General features: G+C 40.2%; 1 protein-coding gene across 1 annotated transcript; it reads right to left on the bottom strand.

Moving 5' to 3' along the window:
* On the bottom strand, positions 1-5,817 carry edn3b (endothelin 3b). Its single transcript, XM_070969246.1, has 4 exons — positions 5,584-5,817; positions 5,113-5,317; positions 758-916; positions 1-55 (listed from the first exon to the last, which is right to left on the bottom strand). The coding sequence occupies exons 1-4, from the start codon at positions 5,675-5,677 to the stop codon at positions 1-3; spliced, it is 513 nt and encodes a 170-aa protein (XP_070825347.1). The 5' UTR covers positions 5,678-5,817.
* Positions 5,818-12,054: the final 6,237 nt, after the last annotated feature.

The raw sequence follows: 12,054 nt of genomic DNA, 5'->3' as shown, positions 1-12,054 counted from the left end.
TCATCCAGGACCAGGGGCTCTGTGGAGACTCCTGACTGGCGCTGTCTGCAGGGGACTTTGAAGAAGAATAACAAAAGACAGATTTTTTTAAAAAAAGGAGCAGGAGCCAAGACATCCTGACTGTTTTGTCTCTGTATGGGACAAAAACATTGGATCCTACATTTCTTATAATGTAACCACTAATGTCTGTTCATTAGACCCTCGCTGCTTTGGCGGTTAATATAAATACTGCACACAGTTCACAATGGCTTGGTTTCTAGCTAACTATTTATATGCAAATTGCAAAGTAACAAATATGGCAGATAAGGATTCCCATGATTTAATTATATTTTTTTGGGGGGGGTACATTTGGCATACATTTATTGTTATGTTTTTGCACTTTCTATGGTTTTCCATTAACAATTGATTCAGCACTCAATACACCCCTGAGAATGGTGATCAGAAACTGAAAGTAGTTATTTCTCATGACATCTTGTACAACACCAGATTGTTAAAATCTAATCTCAAAATAATGTTTCTTCCATGACACTGTAATTACATCTTTATTTATAGAGCACTTTTCAGACATACAATGTAGCACAAAGTGCTTTACATGTTAAAAGCACCCCCCCATTTCAACCCCCAGACCCCCACCCCATGACTCTCTCGCGCACACACACACACACACACACACACACACACACACACACACACACACACACACACACACAGTTGCTGAAGACAATATCATGCAGAATGCAGAAAAATTTGGACTGACCTTGACAGGCAGAAATCATAGCACTCAGGGTCTGTGTCAAGCACAGCACAGACGCAGCGCTCTGTCTTTGCCTCCTCGTGTTCAGCTGCTTGTCTATCAACAGCACGTCTGATTCGCTGAGCTCCTCTGTAGCTTGACATTCCATAGGGCACAGTGTGTCTGAGAAGTCACAACAAACAGAGGCCATTGTTTTCAGTGGAAAAGACTTCAACAACAAATACTAGATATTGTCTAGTGCTGGGACATATGGTCAAGCAGGCCTCAAACCAGCGTTCACATATACTACTTTCTCACAGTGTTGGAGAAAGTCTTCAGATACTTCACTTCAGTAAAAGTACTAATTAGATTAGTATTACTCATTCATTAATGTATGTAATGTAAAAGCAGGATTTTACTGTTGAAGTTGGTTGAGGTGGAGTATTTTGATTTATTTTGTGTAGGACTGACTGACTAATGATTATTTTCATTGGGGGTTAATCTATAGATTATTTTCTCAATTCATTGTTTTGTTTGTAATTTTTTTTTTTTTTTTTAATGGTAAGAAATCACATCAAAATTATCCCAAGCCAAAAAAACCTTCACAATGTTTGTTTTGTCTAACCAACAATACAAACCTCAAAATTATTCATATGAATGAAGATTATAAAAATTATGCGAAGGAAAAGTGGGACATTCTCACACTTGAGTAGTTGGAACAATTAAATGCTTTTATGCTGAAAAAGTACTCAAACGATTCTCAAAATAGTTGGCTATTAATTTTCTGTTACTTGATTAATCGACAATCGTTTCAACTCTACTTTTACATTTTCATGTGTTTTGTGTAATTAATCTGTAAAGTAACAACTAAGCTTAGACTCAAGTTGAGTACAAATAGCTCAAATTTGCAGGCCTACATAAGGATTTGACTAAAGGCACCACTGCTTTTTCTAAAATAACGCACGCACCGAGTCACACATCCACAGGAAGGTATGAAGAAGTGATCAGAGACCTGAAGAGGAGTAACAACAACAACAACAACAACAACAACAACTGAGATGTTAAATTTTATGTCCGGAATCACAGAGACGTCCTAGCGGGGACCCATACTTGGGAATGTTTGATGGGAGGACATCTAATTCCTAAGTCACAGACGTAGTGCGAAATATGAAAGAAGGAGTGAAGTGTGGAAAGAGTAGAGAAAAATTTCCCTTTGGTGGAGATTAGCATACCAGTGCAATCCCCAAACAACCCCCCACCCTTGTCACGCCCTCTGCTAGCAGGTCTGTGTGGGTGAAGGAGTAAACTGGGGAGAGAGCTGCAGGGGTAGAAATGTGGTCTTGTGTGATCCAAATCAAGGTAGTCCAGGGATTGCAAGGCCAAATGGCCAGAGATAAGGTCAATCTTGCAGGTAGCTGATTTGTTGAATTGCTGAATTCCACAGGCACCATGTTGCAAGGTATTGGATGTGCATGGAGCAGGAGGAGTAGATTAAGTATTTTTACATTCTGTTAAAGGTTAAATATTTTGGGAATTGATAATGGAAAAACATAGGTCGCCAAGAAGGTCTATGAAAGTGAAAAATAAACTTTCATATATCAAATTAACAATGTCAGAGAATCAATCATTGTAAACTTTACAGTTCTACCTTTAATCCTCCCCATCTGGACAGCATTGTTTCTGCTTAGAGGTTCAGGCTGGCATCAGTCATCTTGTCACTATTTGCTCCCTTTCCACTCATTTTGTTTTGGACCATCTGTGATGGATTTTGTGTGGAAGAAATATTAAGATGTTTCTAGTGGGGTTTGTACACAGCTGAGAGAAAGGTCAACCAGTGAGGGCAAAAAGAGCATCCTGATCCATCAAGTCTGTTATCGTATGACATTTCAAACAATTCATCAACAGTACTAAATTGCTTTCCACTATTTTAGTCCGCCTGCTACCTGAACCTCTTTGAGTAGCATTGCTGATGTCCTTCCTGCCACTTCCACTGTGTTTGCCTGATATGTCTATTTATGACGGTGAGCCTGCATGACCTCAGAGTTACAGGCCTTCAAATTCATAGCTGTTCAATCTGAAGTGACAGTTGTGGTTCAGAGTTCTGTCTTAATGTATCAAAAAAAGGATCTGGAAATGCTGTCATCAGCAGCTGCATTATTATCTGACAGCTGAAGAAGGGGCTTAAGGAAAACTGCCTTTTAAAAAATATGGTAAGCTGAGTAAAAGCACTTTCATCGAAATTGTAGTGTATGGTATAAGTCATACATACACACGCATAACCACGGTCTCTCGAGGGATTAAGCTCACAGTAAGACTAGCTATGGGGGAGAAGTGACATCCACTTGGTTACTTTCCACACAGATTTTAGGAAACTTGAGCTCAAAAGAGCCCCTTGGGAGTTTACCTTCAATTATAGCACAATGCTTCCAACACTGTCAGCACATACTCACTGATTTTATATTAATGTTGCAGTATATGTCAATATCTCACTTAGTCTCCAAACTATGTCAATTTGTCTCAACTTGCTAAGCAGTAATAAAGTTGCCTGTTTACCTGAAACAGCCCACAGCAGTCCTGGCACAAGAAGACAGAGGAGGAAAGAATGCTTTCCTACTGTCTTGCCAAGGATTTTAATATGCAGTTAAGAGGTGGCAAAACAAAGACATCCAAACAGGAAAGTGTTGGAAAATATATTTTGAGGTATTGCTACTAATCTGCGGTATGCTAGGCCACATGTTGAACACACTTTGTGTAAGCACGAAGTGTGAAAAACTCCCATTTACTGTAATTATGCCAGCTGGTAATGTTCACTTTTTTTGTTTCCTTGATCACCTTCAGAGACAACTCCCAAGATGCAGGTAGAGCCCCTCTGGTTGTAACAAGCCCCTGGCCTTTGGTGACTGGAAAATGACTGCGTTGACGGTCCTCAGACAAATCCACTGAAATACTACCACCATTATCAGTAATAATACCTTGATTATGTTGCCTTCCTCAGTTTTGTCCATACATGACAGCATAAAGTGCCACAGGCCAATTCTGCCTCTACTTAAAGGAAAAGTTAATTAATCTAAATTGTGTGTAAGTTTAAGTATCTTTTATGAAATTAAACAAAACAAAAAAAAACACCCACACAAACCACCGTGGTACAATTTTTGTAAACAGAAAACTCTTTGAACGAATCCAGCTAGTGTGTGATGTCATTTTAATTGAGTCAAATCCACCAAGACGAAAATGAAGAACTGGGCTTTTTCCTGTAAACAATTAGCTTGAAATGACAGATTTCTCTGTGATCTCTGTCCATTCAGCCTCACAACAATCCACACTGCAGATTAATAGTATATTTCAGCTGCTTGGGCACTTTGTTCGCTCATGACAGGGGGGCAGTTGTTACATCTATTATCATATCTTCGCAGATCAACCCCATGTTTTTTTAGTTTTCTTTTACCATTTTTTTTTTCCTTGCATTTTGATTTTGCTGCAAGAGGGAGGTGGGGGTGTTGGAGAGAGGCAATGGCATGCAGCATGGTCAGGGCTGGAGTCGAGCCTAGACACAGCCTTAGTGCATTGATCATGCACTCTGCCAGGTGAGCCATTAGAGTGCCTCCTTAACCCCATGATGAATGAAGCTTGAGTAGTGATTTATGTTCACTTTTACCGCAGAGTTGTGAATACATGGAGAGATATTCTGCATATCTCTCATCAGAGCATGCATTAGGTAATGTATCCTGGACTTTTGGTGATTCTGGTGCCTTTGTTGTGCGTGGGAAATGAATGCTCATTAATATTTGCAGTTTAATTAATAATCTTCTGGTGATGGTGCAGGATGTATTTTGATATAGCCATCAAGCTGTCAGTCACAAATAATTTCCCACTTTTAGATCTAATTTAGCCTGGAACACAATAAAGTAGTAAAGAATTCAGTTTAATTATCTGTATTCCATATCTTCCTGTTATTGGAGTAACATTTCGAACAAGCATTTTTAACCTGAACTTGAAATACAGTGACACGGACACTAACCATTACCAAAAGTTGCTATGGGAATAGCAATCCTGCAGACTCAGGCTCGTGTGTTAAGCCACTGAGAGGATGAGAAGGTCAAATAGCAGCCAATACAAGAGGGAATAAGTTTGACCTTGCAGGGCGCCTTAGATTCTGTTGGGCTTGCCATCACTTGATCTGACTTTGTCTGGCCCTCCAGGGAAGAAGTTACCTTGTGTGACTTGCTACACTGTATCTCAATCCCATTTGAGTTGCACAAACCAGCCACCCGCCAGTCTCGGTTTTAAAGAATGTTAATTATCCACTTCGTCCCCCGCTGAAGACGAGACGTTATGAAAGTTCAGAGATATTTTAAAGTGTTTAGCAAAGCATGTCTTACTCGGGAGTGTTGATCCAGATGATATCCAAGTGGCAGTAGTAGACGCACTCTTTATCCTTGTAGGAATAACAAGTGCAGCGCTTGGTTCTGGACTTTGCCTCCGTTGCCTCAGACTGCTTTAAACCCGCGGATCTCCCGGACATTAAGCTGGAGTCTTGGAGACCTCCGGGGTTGACCTCGGGAATGACCCAGGCATCGAAGACACCTTGCATTGTACAAGAAATGTGTAAGAAATAATAATTATAATAATAACAATACTACTACTACTACTACTACTACTAATAATAATAATAATAATAATAATAATAATAATAATAATAATAATAATAATAATAATAATATCAGTAATAAACAATCAGACAAACATAAAAAACAAAACAGATGAGGATATAGGCTTAATAAATAAAAGAACAGATATAACATACAAATTTGTTGGAAAAGTTTGCTGCAGCCTTCAGACACCAGACGTACCTTGTACGAGAATCAATACCACCAATTTGAAAAGCATGATTTTGGCGAGGACGGACAGTATCCTTGACATGTCAGATATTCCAAAATGAATCATCGCCTGACGAGGATGCAGTTGTCAATTTAATCTCCCACCAGCATCGAGTGAAATTCCATGAACTTCAGCGTAGATGTCCATGTGCAGCTCATTTCATACGGTCCAGAAGTCAGATTAAGAATCAGAAGATGCTTGTTGCACAGTTTCTTCCAGCTTCATCTCATAAATCCTACCTGAAACACGCGCATTGAAATCGGAGGAAACTGTGTTTTTCCTGGGCTTCTAGTAATTGCTCTCCAGCTGATGTTTGGAGCGAAGAGCGCAACGATGCTCCTCAAAGTCACTTCGCCTTCTAAAAGCTCAAATCAAAAAGACAAACGACTTGGCCGACGTTTGGGTACACGCCCACGCCTGTCTGAACACCCCCTCTGTGTAGCACCAACTCAGCATGTATTCACTAACTGCTCCTCTTGTGCCCCTGTGGATACATGACATGTAGAATGGGATATTCATCTTAATAATCGTGAAAGAGATCTTTCACCAGCACTAGCATGAGCATTATTATCTCACATACTGTGCAACACAGCTGCCCCCCCCCCCCCCTTTTTTTTTCTGTAATTTACTTAAGAAACAGAACCACTTCATTGACAGTACAGACAGACAAAAACACTCCTCACAATATAGTCAAACTGGAGCAAAGACCTATAATTATAATTTCAACATGTGCACTCCTTTGTTACAGTATGTAGGAGTCAGTGTGGAGATGATCACAGCCTGTCCTGAGGCAAAGATGCAGTGCTGCTTTTGCCCAGCAATGGAGACCAAAGCGAGAGGCCAGACAGAGCTGCCATGGCCCAGATGTAATGTTTTAAAACCACTTTGAGAACATTTGAATGTTCACGCCAGGATCAATTTGTGCAACGGTTTCCAATCTATTTGGGCAGGAGAGTCACTGTTTTTGAGTTTATTACCCCAAAGATCCAAATCCACCTCAAGGCCATCTACACGCAGTGCTGCTGCCATACAGGAGCATTGCTTTGACATCTGCTGCATGATTTAGTCTGTTTTTAGGGAAACCCGTAAGCTGTGTCAGTTGTTAAAGTTTACATAAATATGTCAAGTCAGAGCTATCATTTATCAAGGTCAGACAACTTGCCAGCAATTATAGTTAATGATTTGAGTTTGGCTTTGGTAATTGCTGAAGTGATATAGCTTTCTCCAGGGATGTCATTATGATTCTCTGAAAGTTTTCTCAGTGACTAATAACTACAATTAGGCTGTACTGAAATCAGTGTGTGTTAGTGTGCATGTGTGTAGTTGGAGTGTCTGCCAATCTACATCTGCATTTTGAGATGGATGAGTGGCACAAGCACAGGGGAGTGTACATGCTTTCTTTTCTCATACAGAGAAACCCCAAATGCCGTTGTATGGTTAGCCGCTGAAGTGCCGGGCTGGTCTGAAGTTGATTGTGTGTGCCACAGGGTTAGGGTTAGGGTCAGGGTCAGGGTTAGGGTTAGGGACAGCCCTTGGACTAAAGAAGTGTCAATGATGGTAAAGCTGACCACTGAGAGAGAAAAAAAAAACAACAAAAAACAATGAACTAAATATATACGAATGATGTGACAGAAAGCGTAAGACCAGGATGTAGGCGGAGAGATGTGTCAAGTACACCAGTATAATTTCAGAGGGTTCATAAGCCTCAAGAACACACCTGCACTGTTTGAAAACTAACTGCACCGGAGGGATGAGTCAAAGATTAATCTGTTCCAGTATGATGGAGGGTAGAAGGTATGGAGCAGTGCGTGTCCAGACTTTTTTGACTGGGGTGGTCCAGGACAGGCACTGACTTATGATGTGATGGCAAAAAGTATTTGCACACACACAGGCCAGACTAGTATGACTCCACTGCTCATATTAATTACAAATATTGTGCTATCTCACGTGTTCTTACATTCCTGGGTTTAAAATTTGAATTTAAAAGCTTAGTATAACTGCCAATCACAACAATGCAGGACAGTATAAAGCTTCCTCACTTTGTTCTTTATGTCTTCAAAAAGAAATTGTATCTCCAAAGGAAGGTTATACAATAGAAAACAATGCATGTTTGAAAATACAGTCATAGTCTAAAGTACCTACAAATTAGGTAGATAAGATAAGATAAGATAAGATAAGATAAGATAAGATAAGATAAGATAAGATAAGATAAGATAAGATAAGACTTTATTGATTCCACACTGGGGAAATTTTGTCTTTACAGCCAGCAGGTATTACAAAGAGCAAGCACAGTGACATAAAGTGGTCAAAATTAAAACAGAAAAGTATACAAGGTACAGAATAGAAAAAAACAACAACTTTGTATATGTACATTCAAAAATAGTAAATGCCAAAGAATCCTACTGCCATAAAAAAGTACTGTTGCTAGTAGTCTTATGAGAAAACTAAATACTGACATGATATGTATTGTATTGCACCTTAGAAAATACTGTTTCACTTGAGAAACACTAGGTCTATGTATATGCACAATGTAAAATTTTGAGATGTGGGGTGGCCTCTGGGGTGGCCAATCAGATTTCAGGGGTTTCCACTTCCTGGTGCGCCCCTGGTATGGAGTGGAAAAGAACAGTTCATAATTGAAAGCATACCACCTCATCTATCAGACATTGACAAGGAGGAGGTCGTGCAGCAGGATGATGACCCTGAACATGCAGCCAGAGCAACCAAGGTGGTTTACTGCATCCAAATAGTGGAATGATTTTGACTGACCGTGTCAATCACCCATCAAATTCAGTATGCATCGTGTTTTAATGAAGACCAGACTGAAGATAATGATGGCAGCAGTTCAGGCTTGGCAGAGCATCACCAGAAGAAGCTGTACGTGAGACTGATTTGCAATATAAAATGCAAAGCCAATTTGGGGCCCGAAGTCACTGAAAGTTACACTTTCAAAGGGAAATGTATTATGTTATGAAAGCTAAGAGAGGGGCAATCAAATTTTGGTCAAATCCTGCTGAAAATCCAATGTAATAAATTGAATTTCCATTTAATTGAATGTTGATGATCCACTTGAAACTGCTAGAAGTGTGTATCTGTCTGCTCCTGAAATGCTGACATCATTGAACACATCACACGCAGGAGGAGGAGAAGGTGTTTTGTGTGTGTGTGTGTGTGTGTGTGTGTGTGTGTGTGTGTGTGTGTGTGTGTGTGTGTGTGTGTGTGTGTGTGTGTGTGTGTGTAGGGGCACTGAAAAAAGGCCAGCAAGAGATTTTAAGAGGTCATGTCTACAGATCTGCTCAGACCATTATTATAAAAACAAACGTGCCTCACTGAGCCTCCAACTCCTGTTTCCTTCCACTTTGTGCCTGGGGTGATCAGTGCTGTCAAACACCAGACTGCCATGAAAGACTGGTGCAGAGGAAACCTGTTAATCTGTTTACATTTTCTGTAATGTTCTTGTCTGACTGTGCTGCTTTTTCCATCCCTTCTGGAAAATGCATTGGACTTAAGTGTCCCGTGCTGATATGATGTATACGCACCCACAAACACAGAAAAACTGGTATCTTAAACTCAGAAATCGCAAACATATTTACATGAAACAAATGCATATCTCCATGGGAAGATTGAGAGCTTTTAATTAGATGCTTCAGCACTATGATCCCAAGTCTTCTTAACTGTTCAGTGTACCTGGGATATATACAGTGAATATATATACACCAAGTGTCCTGGATCTGTACTTTGCTTCAGAGGCATCCAGTGAATCCAGATCTATCTGACTCATGACTGCCCTCTGGTTCCTGCCCAAATTCCCTCAGGCTAAAGTTTTGTGCCATACCTCAGTTCTCTGGCACGTCCCCCAAACTGGGAAACAGAGAAAAATTCCAGATAAATGAAGACCATATTCTGTTTTCTTTCTCCTGACCCCAGTTGTGGAGACAGAACGCTATCAGAAAGCTGACTGCATGTGGTTTAGCGGTCATATGATGCACACGTTTTCAAGGTATTAATTTGGAGTTTTCTGTGAGAAGGCCACGTATAGTCTGATCTGATGAATCTGATGTTGCAGCGTGAGTTCTCATGTCTATGGATGCCATCAAGATGTAAATGTACAGAGCAAAATCTCCGTGGATACGGTGGTTTGGCAGAGCTGATCAAGGCAATAAAAATGGACTGAGGTGTGAAATCTAATAATAGGTGTCACTTTAATAGATCTGTCTCACTTTAATTCAGTGCATTATGTAACCCATTTTAGTGCTTAAACTGTTTACCCCGTGTTCATTAGCAATGCCATTATAAAAAACCCATCCCATCCAGACAGAAGTTTTTGTGGTATTTCCCAGATGGCAGTAATACTTTCATAGAATCTTTTTGTCCATCTGTTTATTGTCCCGTTTTACCTCAAAAAGTCAGACGTATGATTTCGTATCATAACACTTCTAGTGCATTTATACTTTCTGCCTACCGACATCTGCCTTTGTAGTGGTGATTATAGCTACCCTTGTAGCCACCAGTGCGAAACTTGCTGTAGTGAGGTCAAGGCTTAACTGGGAGACAACTGGGAATGTAACACATTACGGGCGGATCCCAGCCACCACTTTGTCCTGTTTTTCTTGGCCTCCTTTTATGTTTTGTTATGAAACCTTTTGGGTATACAAATCCATGGGATTTGAAGATTCAGTTGTCCTGGAGTGCTGTGGAGAAAGTGAGGCAGAGAGCTGAGAAACAATGAACGGGAGGCATTAACATATGCTAGCTTGTTGACACGAATATGAGGAACTGTTATGTAAAATGGTTCTTTGATCAGGGCGGCATTTCAACTGAAGAGGCACTCACACATGAAACTTTTTGAAATATATGGTCTGGTGTTTACTCCTGTCCTACCCTCATAAAGACCATCTTAATCTCGGTATGATCATCTATATCTTCTCCAGAAACACCTAAAGGCAATCACTTCCTGAGAGGTTGTCACTTACATTTACACATTCTTTGTAGTTATGTATATAGAGCAATGGTATACAGGACAGAATCAGTCTGTCATGTCAAAGTGGTAGGTTTAACCTTGAACTATATGCCACTTCCTGGCACATTACAGTGTATAGATGGCATGTGTCAACTCAGTTCCGTGGCCCTTTTCAGTGCTGCTACCCCAAATTGCCTTTGCTTTCTTGACTTGAATAAACGACAGAGCAGAGGTGTTTGAATGGAGTATAATAAATCTCTGCAGGAAGATCTGTGGCTGAGCTGAACTTTCCCTCAAACTGAACATGACTCAAAGTGAGAATTAGAGCATTAAATATAGCAAAATACATCTATGAATAACAGCTGATGCCCCTGGATCCCACAGATTCTCTGCCTTGTGGTTGTTGTAGAGGAGCATTCGGTTAGCCAGAACTGATGACTATCAGCCACTGGAAATTGTTTGACCTGCAGGATGCTTCACAGTGAGTGCTGGAATTGAGATAAATGCAAAACCCACACCGTGATAAAATCAGCAATGGCAAACTAAGCCATCGAAGAGGGCCTTTCAAGGAACAATCTGGAAAACTCCAGATTAAAAATGACAATTGATAAAGTTGGGATTTCCCTTCAGATCCATGCAAAACCTGGGACAAAACCATGGATTGGTCCTCAAAAACAGTTTCCATTCCAAAATACTGATGATCATGCAGCTGTTGTTGTTGTTGTTTTTTCATGTTGCATAAGGACAAAAATATCAGTGGTTAGCCAGAATTATTATCAAGAGGGATGGCCAAACCAAAAGAGACAGACACAGACATAAATGCAGGACATTTACCTCGAAATAAAAGCTTGCTGAGAGGTTGACCCTTGATAGGCTCCTACGGTTCAACTGATTGGGAAATGACTCACTTTGACTTTAGAAGACAGAGCAACTCATGGAAGAACAATGCAGTCATTTGAATTGTACTTCCTGTAAAATTAGAAAAATCTGAGTAACTGTGGGCAGTAGTGGATTTACTGTGGGTAGAAGGTCAAACTTTTGGCTTAAAGGCTCAGACGGCCTTTAAAAACAGGCCTCAAGGCTCTTTGCATCTTCAAGCTCAGATTTCATATAGTTTGTTAAGAAGTTGATTTGGCCAAACGTCACTTCTATATATCTTTTTGGACAGTTTCTCAGTTATCAAATCCCCCAGATGCCAAAAGTTGATTGATTGCTGTAATCACATTTTTATTTGTTCCAACCAGCCATCATTAGGTATGACATGTACAGCTGATCTAGAGGGAATGGAAATATTTAGTGACTTTCGGAGCCTAAACGGATACATGCATGTATGTACATCTTCTCTGCACCAAACAGAGTAAAAAGAACGATGCCAGTGAACAGTTTTCTTGTCTGAGGCTGATGCTGATGAAGTTTGAAAGAACTGATGACATCTTAGTGCCAGCTGTTTTGTAAATGAAATACATTAGTTTAGTATATTAGC

This window comes from Chaetodon trifascialis, chromosome 8 (assembly GCF_039877785.1).
Source record: "Chaetodon trifascialis isolate fChaTrf1 chromosome 8, fChaTrf1.hap1, whole genome shotgun sequence".
In the NCBI taxonomy this organism is placed as follows: domain Eukaryota; kingdom Metazoa; phylum Chordata; class Actinopteri; order Chaetodontiformes; family Chaetodontidae; genus Chaetodon; species Chaetodon trifascialis.
Note: the sequence above shows the minus strand (reverse complement) of the source record. Positions and strands in the feature narration are given on the sequence as shown.